The sequence below is a fragment of the Eulemur rufifrons genome, chromosome 7, assembly GCF_041146395.1.
Source record: "Eulemur rufifrons isolate Redbay chromosome 7, OSU_ERuf_1, whole genome shotgun sequence".
Lineage (NCBI taxonomy): Eukaryota > Metazoa > Chordata > Mammalia > Primates > Lemuridae > Eulemur > Eulemur rufifrons.
The window spans coordinates 220,398,488-220,416,742 of record NC_090989.1 but is presented as its reverse complement, the minus strand read 5'-3'; the positions used below and the strand labels follow the sequence as shown (position 1 = coordinate 220,416,742).

At 37.8% G+C, this 18,255-nt stretch overlaps 1 protein-coding gene across 1 annotated transcript in view; it reads left to right on the top strand.

Moving 5' to 3' along the window:
• The window catches only part of TMC1 (transmembrane channel like 1), a 152,096-nt gene extending 142,718 nt beyond the window's left edge, over positions 1–9,378 (top strand). Inside the window, exons 18-21 of the mRNA XM_069472117.1 lie at positions 535–660; positions 4,241–4,319; positions 4,427–4,478; positions 9,356–9,378. Coding sequence (XP_069328218.1) covers positions 535–660; positions 4,241–4,319; positions 4,427–4,478; positions 9,356–9,378 — 280 coding nt within the window. The remainder of the gene's footprint in view (positions 1–534; positions 661–4,240; positions 4,320–4,426; positions 4,479–9,355) is intronic.
• The last annotated feature ends 8,877 nt before the right edge of the window (positions 9,379–18,255 follow it).

Genomic DNA, 18,255 nt, shown 5'->3' with positions numbered 1-18,255 from the left:
ACTCATCATTCGAGTGGTTACCTATTAACATCTCTGATGAAGGAGGTCTGGTGGAAAATGAGGTGGAAGCTATTGCTTGGAAAGAGATATTAGATTATTTGTGGGTTTTATTCTGATAGGTCATTCCTTGTGTTCATTCCCAAGGCTAATTAGAAACTGAGTACACTGTTTACTTGGCCCAAAGACAGCATTCTCCTGTAAGAACAGCTGGCTGAGAGGTAGATGTATGAGGTATTTACAAAATATATTTCAATCAAAATCTTAGAAATGCAGTTTAAAAAAATTTTCTCCTAAAGCTGTGGTTAATTTCTTAACTGATTTGACTATATGTTCATGTAGTCCCATTCCTCATATCTAATCCATATGTTGACAATATGAGATCAAAGTATCAGGAGTTGAAGCTAAACGTCAAATTCCTAACTGGAAAGAGTACAGGGGCAGTATTTGAGGAAGATTTCTAGTTTTCTTGCTGTAACCCGGGTTTTTCCATATGTTCTTAATAAACTGCCCCCTTCTACCCTTTTTTTTTTCCAGTGGCAAAAATAGAATGTTTGAAGTCATTGGAGAGACACTGGAGCATGATTTCCCAAGCTGGATGGCGAAGATCTTGAGACAGCTTTCTAACCCCGGACTTGTCATTGCTGTCGTTTTGGTGATGGCGTATGTGCTTTCTCTACTCATACAAAGGGCCTTTGTAATATTCTTCCTGGCTTCTTTTGAGTTTCATCTTTTCCAGCTCTCTCACTAGAGGGGTGTGCTGTAACCTAACCAAATTCAATGCTGATTACATGGGGGTAAGAGGCTAAAATTTATGAACCATATTCTGATCCTATTGGATATAATTCACAGCCATCTGCATCTGTCTTTGCTTCCCGGGATTATAAGATTTGTTCCCAAGTAACCAAAATAATTATCTGTAAACAACTAAAGCAAGGGACCCATAAATGCAAAATACTAAATCTAATCAGCACATTGAGCTTCCCCCAAACCCTGCCCCCACCTCTGGTTCCATAAAACAGATGGCTGTGAATATACAGAAATAATGAGCCTCTAAGTTAATATTCCCCTTGGGGGTCCTATGGGCTATATTTTAGGGCCAAGGGCTTAAGGGGTCTAAAAATCACCCTGTCCTTGTTCTTAGAGGGCTGTCAATAACTGTGTGTCCATGGTAAGAGAATCAGAGGACAGGAGGGTCTTGGGGAGTTCCCACAGTGCCTTCAAAGTCAGAAGTGAGTTCCAAAGGGGAACTCAGCGGGAGACTTTTGTTCCCATATAACTTTCACTGCCTTCTGACTCTTGGCCACCATGGATAAACCTACATTCTAAGTAAAACTATGTCCTTGCTGTGGAAGAGCCAAGAACAGTGTCGTGGCCTTTCCTTTCAACCCCGAGCACCCCCTGAACAGAAAGTCTGGAACCAGCAGGGCTCTCAGTCAAGGAGGGCAAGTATCAAGCCAGCCCCAGGGAGGCTTTAGGGGCACAGTTGATGCAGAGGGTTGGATTTTTCTAAATAAAGGTCAAACGAGGACACTCCCAGTGGTTTGAAGTAAAGGAGCTGGGATTCTGCCCCCGTTATTGTTGCCATCACAGTCATTGTCACAGTCACAAGCTGTGGGAGGCCCTGAGGCCAGGGTCGTCCTCCTCATTTTACAAGTTAAGGAACTGACTTCCAGGAGGGATGTGATTTTCCCTGGGTGAGGAAGGTAGTAAAATGGTAACAGTCAGACTTCACGTAGATCCTTTTTTTTTTTTTTTTATTTCATCTTATTATTATGGGCGATACAGAATTTGAGGTTACATATGTTGCCCGTGTACCGCCTGTCCCCCCAAGTCAAAGCTCCAGGCGTGTCCGTTCCCCAGACAGTGTGCGTTGCACCCATCATGTAGGTATATCCTTTGACAGTAAACGGAGCCTCACTCTTTCACACCTCGATGTCTTCTAGGGGGTGAGCTAATAACCTGCAGGGATAATTAGACAGCGAATCAGATTACTATTGTGTATCACAGAACCTTGATCAGGGGTGGTAGTAAGAATCCCACAGTAAATCTCTGGCACAGATGCACTAGAAAATACCCTGCCCAATGCAGTGTGTTTCACCAGATGGACTTTGAAGTGATTTTCTTTCTCCACGTTTTCATGATACTGCAGGTTCTGAGAACAGGTTAATAAGTATCTTGTGGCCTTTGAGAGTAAGGCCCTTTAGTGATATAAATGAGATCTTGTTTAGAAAACACACACACATAACAGAAATGTCAGATTTAGTTACTATATTCTTAATTCATTGAGAGACAGATAATTTGTTTTTAAGCAAAGGAGCAACATTGTCCCAATGCCACTATCTGAAGATTTAATAAACTGTCCCAAGAGTGTAGGGAAGGAACTAACACTGCCTTTGTGGCAGGCACCATCGATACATTGACTCCTTTAATTCCTACATCAACCTTGAGCAGTTGGCTGCCTTAATCCTATTATCAATAGCACATTGAAGATCTGCCCCAAATCAAGTAACTAATAAGTAGAATTCAAACTCATGTCTTCTATCCCAATTCCTGCTTCCTCCACTCATTTGCTGCGCCAGGCAGGATCAGGTCAGGGTCAGTGGGAATGTCGGAAGGGTTGGAAGCCACTTGTCGAGGTTAGTCTAGACCCAGGGTCGGCATACTTTTCTCAGAGGGCCAGATAGCGACATTTTAGACCAAGAGGAAGAATTGAGACTCTTTTGTAAGTACTAATATACCCATTTAGAGATGTAAACACCTTTCTTAGTTCCTGGGCCATACCACACAGTCTGGGCCCCAGTGTGCCGGTCCTTGATCTGGACGGCCGGGAACAAAGCTGGCAGCGAGTGTGGGTCAAATACGTGTCCTGAAAGGCGGGTGTTAGCTCTGAGGTTCTGGTTGAAAATTTCAATTTATTATTGATGTGATTTTTAAAAACCGGAGATCTCATCTTCTACTTTATGGGCCCAGGCAATTGGCTTGGCTTTTTATTACCTTTAATTAGAGAATATCACAAGCATTTTGAATTTCCCCAGTGGATCATATTAAACCAACTTGGACGGTTTTTGAGTATCTGTGTAGAGTTCAGGTTCATTTTCTGCAGGCAGTTTCATTCCTTTAGAGACTAGAAAATAGTTTGTGAAAAATATTCATTAAAGAGATGTATTAAAAGGCAGAAAAACGTGATGGATAGAGAATTCCAGAACTGGAAATGACTTGTGAGATTTTGAGTTCATCTTCCAAATCCAGGAACTTTTGTAAGAAAATCTTTATAATACACGTACTTACACCCACATTCATGCATACGCACTTATTGAGCACTTACTGCATGCCAGATAGTGCCCTGGATGCTTTTGCGTATAGAATTTCAGTCAAACTCCTGTCACTCAGATAAGAGATAAACAAACCAGCTAAACCATATCAATAATTGTGTTTCTAGCACCAGATGGCTCGTAAAGGATATTATCTGGCATGTTGTGGAGTAGAGGAAATGTGTTCAATATCCAGTTATTTGCAACAAAGTGTAATATCAGTTACCTTTTTATTTTTACTGTTTTTTTCTTTGTTTGTTCATGTTGCCTTAAGTGAAGATAAGCATATTTGTTTTTTTGCAGAATTGTCTGGCTAGAATTTGCTGTTTCTAAAATGTAAATGTCATTTAAAATCCAGAAATATTCCTTTATAAAGTGTTTTCTTTTTGAGGGAGGAAGAAATGCAAAGAATACATCCAATGGAAAAATATTCAGTTAATTCACTATGCCTGTGAGGATTATATTCTTAGTCATAAAGGCCAGAGGTTGGGATTTCAGGCACAAAGTCATCTTCCTTTTTATTTGACATATTCCCCAAGCTTCAGTGGATTTTTCCATTCTCGTGGATGCCATGCCATCAATTAAAAATGTTACTTACAATTATAATTTAGATTGCTATTAGTATATTTCAAGAAGCAGCGGCTAATGTTAGGCAGTGTGGACGGTGGACAGAGCAGCAGGCTGTGGATTAGGAGCCTTGGGGCCCAACTCGCCAGCCTCACCCCTGTGTCACGCTGAGGACGCCTCTTTCCCTGCCTGGGCCTCTGTTTTTATCTGTAAAATAAGAGATTTAGAGTACAAAATACCTTAATGTCCAGTCCTAGGCTAACACTCCATGATTTTAGTAATGCAAATTTAATGTAAATTTAAGAAGAAACTTGAGGAACTGAAAAATATCATAAATTTATTGTATTTTTTTTTTAATTCAGTTTGACCATCTATTATCTCAATGCTACCGCCAAAGGCCAGAAGGCAGCAAATCTGGATCTAAAAAAGAAGATGAAAATGGTAGGATACAATTTACTTCATAGAAATATTGTCTTTATTAATGTCAAGTATTAGGAAATACCAGGAAGTCTAATTTTCTTCTCCTCTCCTTTTTCTTTATCGTGTAGCAAGCTTTGGAGAACAAAATGCGAAACAAGAAAATGGCAGCTGCACGAGCAGGTTGGAGAAGTTTCTGTTTGCAGTTTTTATTTTTGTACAAACACTGTGCTCTCCCTTTTTGTTTTCTTTCCAAATGGGGCATTGGATGGCCAGTGGCATTATTGCCCTAAGCAAGTCATTCTCCAATCCTTTCCCTCCACCTTTTTAGCCCTTCTTGGGCATCAGTCACATCCAGGGGTTTTGGCTGCTTTCCAGTGGGAGAATAAAAAGAGAAAGAAAAATTCGTGAATGTAAACTTAATAGTAGTGATAAAAAAAAGTGACCTTGAAAATTGACAGATGAAGACGAAGACACCCATGTAGTCATATATAAATAGCAGATACAAATGCAGCATCTCCCTTGCCCAGTTTGGCTATTTTTATACCTGGAGGGATACAATGAGAAGATCCCAAGAGGGTCCTCTGAGCCTACCATCATTCATTGCCAGAAGCTTTTGCTAATCAACTAACCTTTCTTTTTTTCTTTTTTAGCCTCCTTAATTTTTAAAATATTAGAATAAAGCAGACTCTTATTTGCCAAACTTAATAATATACTTTGAGTTCCCCATGGAAAAGTGATGCATAAACACTTTAATAAAAATCTTTGCCAACTTTTCCCTTATTCCTAACTTTAAAACTCTTAATATTAGCAGGACTTTTTCTGCCCTGTAAGTAATAAAAAACTCAGCTCAAATTGGTTTAATTAAAAAGGAGAAATGTATTAGTCCACACAAATGCAGGGGAGTGGCGTGTGTACACGACTTCAGGCCACTTTCTACCCTAAGTGTAGGACATGGTAGGTCTGAGCCCACTTCTCTGTGACTCTCTCAAGACCACCCTCCTTTAGTGTTGGCTGACCTTCATGGACGCAGGAATGGATGCAGCAACTTTCAACGCTGTGTCCTTAGACTGCAATACCCAGAGGAAGAGACAATGAGATTTTGAGTAGCTCCCTTGGAAAAGCTTGAGAACTTTTTTGAAAATTCCCCAGTATCTCCTCCTTTTAGATTCACCCCAAATGGGTCACGTGTCCATCCCTGAACCAGTCACTGCCTGGGCGATAGAGTGTGATGAGTTGCTGAAGCAGGTCAGGACCCACCCTTGGAGCTGGGATTGTCAGTTTCCCTGAAGCACATGAACTGCGCTGGGAGGGGCATGTCTATCCGAGAGAAGGAGAAGGGGATGCTGGCTGGTGCCAAACAACAAATGTTCAACACATTGTTTTGTTCCTTCTTCATGCTTGGCCTTTTTATTTTTTTCTCTATTCTATCTATTAATAGCATGCTGAAATGTAAGGTCAATTGCTGCTTGCTTAATTCAATATTAAATCAATGCTACAGGTGCACATACTTTATAGTTACGTACTTTATTATATAAAGTTTATTATGAAAAACAGCATCTCCTTCCCCCTCCTATACTATTAAGCTCTCTTCTCCTCCCCCCATACCCAACTAACCCAAAACAAACATTTTCAACTCTTTTGATTTATTCTTTAGGTATTTATATCGAAATAGCATATTTTTGTTGTAATTTCTTGACTTTTTAGTTTAAATGTTATTTATTAAAATTAATAATATTAACTATAATGGAGATAAGGATTTAGCTCTTTTTTATGTTCTTGCCCCAATCTCTCCACACATTCTACCTATATAGTTATGTTATTATTTTGGTTAGGCCAATACACATTATTAAGGAAACATAATGTTTTCATAGCTGAGCTATGTAGTAAACTGACTACTTGTGAATACTTTTTAATTTTCCTAAGATTCATAATTATCTCTTTTTAAACATTTTATTTTTCTATGTATTTTCCATTGATTCAATCTCCAAATCTCTGCTATTTATTGAGTTATACTCTCAATATATTCAGACATAATGAGTTTTCTATCCATTTCATTTCCCTGGAAACATTTTCCCCAGAAACTTCTGAACTTCTCCAATCTCAAGTGGTTCCCCTTTTATGTCTGGTGCACGGCTGCCATGCTTTGAGTTCTCTTCACTTCCATCCAGCAGTATCTCTGTCACTCTACTCTGTTGCGGATATCCTCTTTTCCATTTTTCCCAACTTCTGCTTTCTTGGTTTGTTGACATGTTTTGGAGAAGAAAAGATATGAGAGAGGTAAATTTTCTGAGACGTTGCATATCTAAAACATCCTTCTTTTACCCACCCCTTGATTGATAGTTTGGGTGTAGAAAATACCCATTCAATTAGAGTAAATAATTAAAAATAATATTTCCTCAGTATTATATTCCTTCAGAGTCTTCCCATTGCCTTCTAGATTCCAGAATTGCTAGCAGGAAGTTTAAAGTCAATCTTTCTTGAGTTACTTGTATTTTTAATTGTCTGTTTGGTTTACCTTTCTGCCAAGTTGTAGGATCTACTTCTTATCTCCAGTGTTCTGAATTTCATGATGTCACATCTAGTGTGGATCTATTTTCATTCCTCATGTGCTCACCAATAGGCCCTTTCACTCTTGGAAACTCATGCTCTTTGGATGCAGGGAATTTTCTTAAATTGTTAATAATTTCTTCCCATCCATTGTCTCTGTTTTTTTTTTTTTTTTTTTGGTGGAATTCCTATTACTTGGATACTAGTCTTCTTGGACTAGTTCTTTAATTTTCTTACTTTTCTTTCTTATACTCTCTTTATCTCTTTGGTTTACCCATAAGTATTTCCTTGACTTTAATTTCTAATATTTTTCTTGGCCCTTTCACTTCTGTTATTAATTTTAATTTCCACAATCTGTTTTGTTCTCTAATTACTCTTTTTACAACAGCATCCTGTTCTTAAATAGCTGCTGTGGCTTGTTTGGTCTTATGAGAATATTAAGAACACTTTTTGAAGTTTCTTTGCCTTTCATAGTCTCTATTTCCTCTAAGCTACTTTGTCAGTTCTTTTTCCCCTGCTGTTCTCTTTTAGAGCATTTTCTCAGCTGCTTTGTGATCCTTGGCGCTCAATGCATGTTTCAGGATAGAAGACAAAGAAGAGTTTGGAAGCTCTAAGCACAGGGGTGGGGCTTGTGGGGGGCTCTTCACTGGAAGGTTCTGCCAGGGCTGTTTGATGAACATGTCAGTATCTTTAGGCCTTTCTTCTTGGGCTTATCAGATTCCTCAGAAAGTAACTTCCAAACTTCTGGCTGGAAGTAAAGGTTTGCCTAGCAAAACTGTAGCACCTGAGTGGGAGAGAGGTCTCAGCTTTCAGCTTATAAATGCTCACTTAAGCTCCCATTTTAATTCTGGCTTTCCTTGTAGTCTTCTAGCCCACAAACATTTCTGTTTTATTCTTTCTGGAAAAAATTCTTCCAGTCTTCTGCCAGGCTAAAAAGGGAGGCAGTTGCCCATTTGTGCCAAGTGAAGGAGTAGATTGAGGACTTTGTTTCTTAAATAGGCAACTACAATAGCCTTTTTATATTGGTTCCTCACTTCCAGAGGAAGCTGTCGCTGCCAATTTCAAAGTCATTTTGAGATTTTTCTTTTTCTTTCTTTCTTTCCTTTTCTTTTCTTTTTCTTTCTTTCTTTCTTTCTTTTTTTTTTTTGTTGAGACAAAGTCTTGCTCTGTTGCCTGGGCTAGAGTGCGGTGATGTCCTACAACTCATATCTCCTGGGCTCAAGTGATCCTCCTGCCTCGGCCTCCTGAGTAGCTGGGACTATAATTATAAGCCACCATGCCCAGCTAATTTTTCTATTTTTTGTAGAGACAGGGTCTTGCTCTTGCTCAGGCTGGTCTTGAATTCCTGGCCCCAAGCAATCTTCCTGCCTTGGCCTCCCAAAGTGCTGGGATTACAGGCATGAGCCACCACACCTGACCTTTTCTGTGAAATTACGTTGCTTCTTGTCTTTCTCCTCTGCTGGTTTAGGACTTCAGTTTGTTAGAATGGATAGGCCACTTATCATTAATCTGTCTGCTTTCCAACTTCTAGTATTTGACATCATTATTGTCGCCTCTCCCATTCTGCCCTTCTTTATAGGTTTATGGTGCCCCCCACCAATTGTCTTGGCTTTCATGTTTTGGAGGGAGCAAACTTTCAATCCAATGTATTTACCTCCACAGCTTAGGCAAATCTTCGTATCTCCTGCACTAGGAGGAGCAATGGTTTTGTCTCCATCTTAACTGTGCATTCCATAGTGCTTACCTGGGGTACTGTGTTTAGAGGGAGCCTGGGATAGAACCTAGGACTTTAGTGAAAGTTGATTAGTATAGTCTTTGCAGAAGATGAGGGAATAGAAGCATGTACACCACACATACTGGCAGTGCTTTTGTATAATTTAATATTATCAAACTAGTGCTTAAAATGGTGAGTGGAAAATTCTGACTTCTAAGATCTGAATTCTGATTAAGGCTTATTGTTATCTTTATTGTTTTATTTTTTTATTTCAGCATATTATGGGGGTACAAATGTTTAGGTTACATATATTGCCTTGGCCCCACCCTAGTGAGACCTTCCAACATGTCCATTCCCCAGATGGTGCGCACCACACCCATTAGGTGTGAATATACCCATCCCCTCCTCCCCCCCATTGTTTTAAATAATGATAAAATGGTATATAGCATGCTGTTTATATGATGTTCTCCCATAATGTGTGCAGTCACTCAGTAAATACCTATTGAATATCCACTGGACAATGAGAAACCCTTTTACTGAAAAATTTTGAAAGGAATGATGTTATTTTAAAAAGCAGAACTTTATTTTCCCTTCTTTAGAATTCACAAGGACTTTGTAAAATAAGAAATATAGGAAAAAATTTGAATATAACAATGCTAACTATTTGGTTAAGTGGAGCACAATTGGATGATACAGATTTCAGGCCCCTCATTCGGAATCATTAAGCAAACTGAAAGCTCAATTTTCGTTTGCCTCTTCTTCACCTCTCTCTCTCTCTTTCTTTTTTTTGGAACAGCTGCAGCTGCTGGTGGCCAGTAACTTTACAGGCATCCTGAGGGCCCCGCAGGACTCTTTGCCTTCCTGTTGAAAAGCAACGTGTTATGTGATGGCCAGAGAACAAGCATCGTAAATAACTGTTGGATTATCAAGGTCATGCAGTCGATCAAGGCATCATCAAGCTACTTGGGCAAGAAGAATCTCCATTTTATTCCAAATTAAGGATTTGTTTCTGCACAACCACTTTCTCCCCTGTCCTATTTCCTTGACATTTTTCCTAACAAATTGAGTTTAAAAGTGAATGTGCTCCAGCAATACAGGTTATCGGTTTACTTGGCGGATTGATTTAAAAAAAAAAAAATTTTTGCTCCTAGATTTCCATTTTATATATTTCTTTTGCCTTAGTTTTCTTGAACTGGGAGCAGGAATATTTTGCCTTCTTTTTTCCTCTAAGTTAAGAAATATCTACATAAAGTACTCATTGTAATCATTTCTTAACTCACTTTTTGAAACCAACACCTTATTTTCTCTTTTTTTCTACCTGTCTCTGTGGCCCCCAAAATATACACTCAAAACCTTTGTATTTTCTGCTGGATTCTGTATGAAAATGAATAGGATTTTTAGAAGAAAATTCCCAGGTGAACTGGGAGCTGATCAGGACTGGGTTGAAGTTCTCTCACCTTGAAGAGGTACATCGGTCTTAGATAATCCAACTTTTTAGGAGTTTTTTTTTTTTTTTTTTTTTTAATAAAAGACACCACAAGTAATTGCTGTTCCATCACAGTCTCCCCACTTGACTTCCAATGATATGATATATCCTCTGTTTAGAATCTAATAGTCTGTAATTTTTCTTTGCTTTTTTGTTAAGCTTAGGAAAACACACTTTTATCGGGGGCTTTAGTTTATAGGTGTGTTTAAGCATTATTATTTATTTAAAGTTTGAATTGACTTTGAATAGTAACACTCAGTGCCCTCACTAGCCTTGCTGTGTGACTGCAATCGCATCTCCTAACTCACAGTGTCCCTTTCCAGAGCTAAGTCAATTTGCCTGCCATTCCCTGCATTTGACTTACTGATATTTTTTATTTCAGCTTATTATGGGGGTACAAAAATTCAGGTTATATATATTGCCCATGTCTTTCTATCCTGCTGAGTCTGAGCTTCAAGCGTGTCCATTCCCCAGATAGTGCTCATCTCATTCATCATGTAGGTATACACCTATCCCGTCCCCGATCCCCACTTCTGTCTGATACCCAGTTGGTGTTATGAGCAATCCCATTATTGGGCATCTACCCAGAAGAACAAAAGTCATTCTATAAAAAAGACACCTGCACCCGAATGTTTATAGCAGCACAATTCACAATTGCAAAGATGTGGAAACAACCCAAATGCCCAACAATTCATGAATGACTTACTGATTTTTATCACCCTGCCTTTGAGTATCTCCTTTCAATCTTCTACTGGCCATAGAATGATTGCACTGTTCTTCTGCCAATTCTAAACTTAATTCTCTGGTCACCTTTTCTAGATTTTCTTCCATTCCCAATCATATTATTCCCTTGATAGGCTTCCTGGGGTTCTTCAATGTCTTTAATCCAGAGTCTGTTACTTATATTGATTTTTATAAGATTTGTAATGGTCCTTTATTATTTCTTGAATGCATGGATCATCTTTCCTATCCAGATTGTAAGCTCCCTATGAGCAGAGATCATATATTCTAACTTTTCTGTATGCCTCGTATAGTGCTGTGCACAGGTAGGCGCTGAATAAATGCTTGTTAATTAAATTGAATCAATTTAACTTACAGCAGCTGTGTTATGAAACAAAAACTGTTATCTGTATGAAAAATGTTACTATTATGTAAGAAATAGATGATCTGTTGATAGGCTGAGTTTATTATCTTATTAGATTATAATGCAGATGAGTCAATAAAGCTAGTGTTTATTTCTACTTGGAGTATTTTTGCACTGTGTAGTAATAAGATTAGAGAATTGATTTATTGTGTTGTCAAATTTACAATGTGGGTGACACTCCCACGCTCTTGATCTATTTCATAAGGATGATGAGAGATGACAAACTGTTTCCCAAAGACATTCATCTCCTAAAAACAATGCACTTTTAGAACAAATGTTTATATTATAAACATCCAGACATGGTATGTCAAGTTTCAATCTTTCTATAAATTAAAAAATAAGTTGGATTTTATAGCATCTAAATACCTGACTTAAGCATTTTTAGAAATTTTAACCCTTCGGTCTCCAGAGAGTTGTTGAAAGCAAAAACAAAAATTTATTTATCCAAATCAAAAAAAAACAAATACAGTCTGTGATATTTTATTATGAGTTTAATGAACACATGCCACTGTTCACGAAGGCCATGTTTCTCAGGTTACTGTCACAATTCAAAAGAAAAGCCCAGGCTGCCTGCATGACCTTGGCATCTTATCCATCACTGGTAGGACACCAGTCAAATTCTTTCTGGATCATTTACTTTGCATCATATATGAATTAATAGACACTCCTTGAATTCAAATGGAATCATAGAATAATCTATAATGTTTCAAATCAGTAATGAGTCATGTCAAGTGGATTATGACATATTCAAGTGTATCTAGCTTGAATCCACAGGGTGATTTAGCCTCTGAAAGTTGACTGACCATGCTGACCATCTTGAGATTTTACCAATTATAAGGAAATTTTAGGAAAAAATACCACCATAAAACCAGATTAGAATATCCTAATATCCATGTGCTCAATATCCATGCCTCGTGTAATACCCTAAAATTGTAACTCTTTATAAATCACATGAGGATAACTCATCAGGCTCATCAATTACTTCTTCAACACCAAAGCCATTTCTATGACCATAGTTAAGAGCAGTGGATAAAAAGGTCTAGACAGTATAAGACCACATTATTACAGTCCATGTTCAGAGTTAACTTTCCATTGTATACAAAAATATTCTGCAACAGCCAACACATATGTTTAAGGGAGTGGTGAGGATGAACTGGAAAGAGAATTAAGAGATTGTTGAATGTTTCAGACAGGAAAACATATTCACCTATTTGCCAGATAATTATTAATAGCTATTTTGGATGCTTGATCTTCAAAGAAAAAGCAAAGTTCTTAATGTATGATCTCCATTAAGATAGAATATAATGTGCTCCTTTTATTTAGAAAGAAACAAAGACAGTCACAAATTAGATGACCTTTCTGTTGCAGCAGATGGAAACACCATGGATGAGAATTTGAGGGTCCCAGAGTTACTTTTCAGTGCAGGTCCTGGAGAGGAGGATAAGGTTGTACTCAACAGAGCACTGGATCTAAAGTTAGAACTTCCCAGCTTCATTCTCTGCTGTATCATTTCTACTGAAAGTAGGAATAAAATATTTGCAACTAAAAAAGAAAATTGGCCAGTAAAACTGCTGGGATCTTTAAAAAACTTTGAGTCTTTTGGAGCTAGATGCTGCATAAGCTTAGCCGGATCATTCTGATTTAGCATAGATTCCTACCAATGTATCTGGGCCTGGGGCTCAGTGCTAGTCTGCAACATTAGTGGAGAATGCGTCCAAATGGAGCCGCAGAAGGTATCTGTTGCTTTTCTTCAATACTGCAGGTCAGAAGGCACTTTGTTATTCATTTGTTCTTTATTTTATTTAGAAGTTAAACCTTGATTTTTTTTTGTTTTTATATCGGTTAATCAATAAGACATTTTCAAACATGGGAATCTTCATGCATATTTAAAGCTGCCCAAAATTAACATATATTTGACTTTAAGGAAATTATTCAACCTCTCAAAACCTCATGTTTCTCCTCTCTAAAAATAGTCCTACCTTGTAAAGGTTTTATTTGGGATTAAATGAGTTAGATGCTTGCAAAGTACATAGCACCATGCCTGGCACATAGTTAGTGCTCAGTAAGAGTCATGGCTGTCATCCTTGTTTTTACGGAGTTCTAAATATTTGTAGTTGTGAGGTGTAATTAATTTTTCTGCTTCACTACACTTATAAACTCTGTGAAGTAATTGGAAGCACCATTGAAATGAGAATCAGCCAGAGCCTAATTATGATTTTTACAAGAATGAACACAGCAAATATCATGATGCTCTCCAACGTCTTATTTGGAAAAAAAACATTATTAGCTTAAAAACACTAAATGTACATGGATGCTAAAGTAAGATGCTTCTTTCTGAAAAATATATATCCTTCTTTGTTGAATCTCTAAACAATTGCTTACTTGCTCTATCATGTAATCCAACCATACAATTAGAAATCTGTAATGATTATGTTCTTATAGAGTATAAGGTTCTATAGCCATGGTTGGTATCCTGCAGGAATTATATGATTGGGCTAGATGCATAAAGAGTATGAGGCAAGAAGAGCAGAGGAGAGTCTCACTGAATTCAGTGCTAAAATCCTAAAATGTTTTTTTTTTCTATTTGGAATCAATTTTTCCCCATATGAATATAGCTCAGAATTAAGAATAGAAGTAAATGGAGAAAAGGAATTCAGTGCAAAATTTTTAGAAATGAATCTATGTGTCAACACAGGTCAAACTGAATGATGTTAATTAAGAGAAATTTTACATGATGTCATATGGTTATACGTGGCATGTGAATAATCCTGAAAAATAGAGTAATGAGTCAGAAGGGCAAGGTTTTTGGGTCATTGACCACAAAATTAATAAATTCATTTGCAGTGGAATTCAATATGCATACATGAGTATGGAATAGGCCATCAGCAGATGAAAACAAATGTACTGCAAAAGGAAACGCTCCATGTGTCTCAACTGAATAGACTACCTACAAGGTTATTGCAGTAGCCGAGTGGTGGGAAAGGAGCAATGACCAGGGAGTCACAGTGCGAGTCAAGTTCTGTCCTGAGTAGAAGTGTACCTGTCTCTCACCATACAAAAAAATTAACTCATGATGGATTAAAGACTTAAATGTAAGGAATGAAACCATAAAAATTCTAGGGAGAAACTATTCTAGATATCAGCCTAGGCAAAGAATTCATTACTAACATCCCAAAGGCAAATATAGCAACAACAAAAATAAATGAATGAGAATTAAACCAAAAAGCTTCTGTACAAGCAAAGGAAATAATCAACCGAGTAAATAGAAAACCTACAGAATGGGAGAAAATATTTGCAAATTGTGCATCTGACAAAGGATGAATATCCAGAATCTACAAGGAACTCAAACAAATCAGCAAGAAAAAAAGCAAACAACCCCATCAAAAAGTGGGCAAAAGACATGAACAGAAGTTTTTTGAAAGAAGATAGACAAATGGCCAAAACCATGAAGAAATGCTCAACATCACTAATCATCAGGGAAATGCAAATTAAAACCACAATGCGATATCACCTTGCCTCTGTCAGAATGGCCATTATTACAAAGAGCAATAGATGCTGGCAAGTTTGCAGAGAGAAAGAAATGCTTATACACTACACTGTTAGAAGGATTGCAAATTAGTACAACGTCTATGGAAAATAGTATGGATATTCCTCAAAGAAATAAATGTAGGCCTACCATTCAATCCAGCAATCCGCTGCTGGGTATCCACCCAGAGGAAAAGAAGTCATTTTATAAAAAGACACCTGCATGTGAATGTTTATAGCAGCACAATTCACAAATGCAAAGGTGTGGAATCAACCTAAGTGCCCATCAATTCACAAGTGTATAAAGAAAATGCGCATATATATATATATATATATATACATATACACACACACACCATAAAGTACTACTCATCCATAAAAAGGAATGAAATAATGTCTTTTGTAGCAACTTGGGTGGAACCAGAGACCATTATTCTAAGTGAAGTATCTCAGGAATGGAAAACCAAACACCACATGTTCTCACTAATAAGTAGGAGCTAAACGATGGGTACACACAGGCACACAGAAATATAAAGGACTTTGTAAACAAAGAAGGGGGAGGGGAGGAAGGGGATGAGGGATAAAAACCTACATATAACGAACACTATTCTGGTGATGAGCATACAAGCTGCACTGACTTCAGCATTATACAATGTATCCATTAACAAAAACATTTGTACTCCCTTAATATTTTGAAAAAAAACTAAAAAATTAAAAAAAATTAAAGTGTACTTGTTAACCATGTGATTTTTGTATTATCCTTATTATCCTTTTGACCTGAGCTAACTACACTCATTAAGTTTCAATTGCCTCATCTTTAAAATGGATTATAATCACCCACAGTGTAGTTTCTGTAAGAATTACGTGAGATGATGCTGAAAACTATTGAGCACTGTACCTAGCACATAGATAAGAGCTGGATAGAAATTACCCATGATTACTCTGTTTTTGTCTATCAAATATTTTTACTTGAAAAATTTAGTCATGTTCTCATTAAAAATTTAGAATTATTTTAATTAATCTAGTTCAGAGAGTTATTAATCAAAAACCAATTTCAAGGAAGGTTTTACCCAACTGGAAATACTTAATCACTTATAGATCCAATAAAAGCAACTGTCCTGATTATTTTGGTACATTCTTAGTTATTTTTTAGGTGAGAATGTTTTAGTAGCAGAGTGGCTTAACGAATTTAAGATAAGAGGCATAAATGAATAAAAATGCACATGATTGACCAATAAATCCTACTGTTCTGGGCTTGTCTCTGTTACTGATTAGTTGTTTGACCTATTAGAAATCATGACCTCTCTAAGTCTCAATTATCTATAAGACAAGAGGATTGCACAAGACCGTTTCTAAAATTCCTTCCTATGCTCTAAACCTGAGCTGTCAATATGGTAGCCACTAGCCACATGTGACTGCTGAGCACTGGCAACATGGCTGGACACTGGGATGGGCTGCTAAGTATAAAATACACACTAGATTTTGAAGACTCCATTATGAAAAAGCCAATGTAAAATATGTCATTAATATTTTTTTTATTTTGATTGCATGTTGAAAAGATACTATTTTGGATATATTTGATTAAGTAAACTATATTACTAAAATTAATTTCACCTGTTTCTTATTTTTTTATGTGGCCACTGGGAAATTTAAGACGACATGTGGCTTGCATTTCATCTCTATTGGATAGCGCTGCTCTAAGAATTATCTAAGTTTATGAATTAAGTTTTAGTGAGGGTTCCAATTAAATCATACCCAGAGCTGGGATTCAAATCTTCTGGGAAATTCCTGATGAGCAGATAGTGCTGGTGGCTCCCACCTATCTGATTGCAGCAGTTGATTTGCATGGATGTGCAGGGCTTCAGCTTTTGAGGCAGTAAGGGAAAGGAACTGGAATGGATGGGATTAGATTCCAGTGGGGACAGAGACTGCAGACGGAAGCTGATGGAGCTGTTCATGGAAGGGGGATCCTGGGACAGGAGGGTACATGTATGCACTTTTGGTTGTTGGAGAATACAACCCCACACATCCACCTGGAAACGGAGCAGGAAACCCCGGTGGCACTACAGTCAGTTGGCTGTTTGGGGAGCATGGGAGATGGCCCATTGGAAGGGATTCTGGTACCCTCGTGGCAGCCATCAATGGCGGGCACTTCTCAGGTATTCATTTAAAGGACTAAAGTAAAGTAAAAGCACAGCCTGACAGATCAATTCATAAACTATGAACTTCCAGACATAATCAGATGATAGTACCAATGTCTATGACCTAAAACATGGGTGCAATAACGTTTGGGATATTAATGTTGATAAGCACCTTCCCTGTACCAAAGGCTGGTGATGAGCTCCAGGAAAGGGATTTTTTTTTTAAAGATAAGCAACAATAGTGACCTTTAAAAATCAAAGTTTCTTGAGAGGGCAGTGGTACACAATGTGTCCTGTGCTGTGTCAGAGAAGGCAGCATGTTCATTCATGGTTTCTTACATGGGTTGTCTGGGGTGAGGTGTGGAGAACAGTCAGGAAGGGAGGAAGGAAGTGTTGACAGATGAGTATGTTGCCCCTTCTGCGTCGCCTTCTCTATGGTTTTATAGCCAATGGGGTATAAATGGGGATTGCAGAGCAGCTACTTTGTCTGGGACACAGAGATAATATTCTTGAGGCAATGACAAAGTTGAATGCTAAGTCCTACCATTTCCCAAGACTATAAATATTAAAAAAAAATAATTATTCACTTTGTCACATGTATTTGCAGTTAACTTTCTTAAACACGTTTGTCACATAGCTTTTGATTGTATTCTTACTGTTGTTAATGTACATGTTGACTGATCTGTGATAAACTGTAAAAGATTAATAAAAGAGGTCTGCCCCTACGGATGAAGACAGTAATAGTCCTCTTCCCAATTTTCCAAATTATTCAACTCTTATATTCATTTTAGAATTTAGAACTGGATCAGAAACATTATAAAAAATTCCACAAATCTATGAATCACAGTGGTAGCAAGTACTCCTGATTGAATCCAATAAGATGTTTTGAGAGGGTTCTTAGAATCATGATGAAGGTCAGGCTGACCACTGAGGAGTATTTCCCAACTGCTGGTCCACAGCCCAGGAAGGCTAATTATTGCCTCCTGGATTCTGAGAAATTTCTCTTTGCCTTCTCCCTTGATAATGTCAGCTGGACCTCCATGGTTCTCATGCGTTCTCTTTTTTAATTGCATTGGAAAAAACGTGAGCACTGGAGCCATCCAGTCTTTAGTATAAGATGGGAAACATACCCGTAAGGCGCAGAAGGACTGTGGGGCAGTTAGCCAGGCACCGTACTAGGCTCTGGATCCCAGCATTGCACAGAGCAGATCTCTTTCCTTAAGGAAGATAGAGAATAAATATTACCAAAACAAACTAAATATGTGCATGAGTAACTAAAAATAAATAAAACAGCTTCTGCTACTGATAATGGATAAGAAAAAGGTAAAATAAGGTCAGTGTGATGGAGCAGCTCGAGGGCTGCTCTAGCAAGGTGGTCAGAGAAGCTTGTCTGAGAGAGT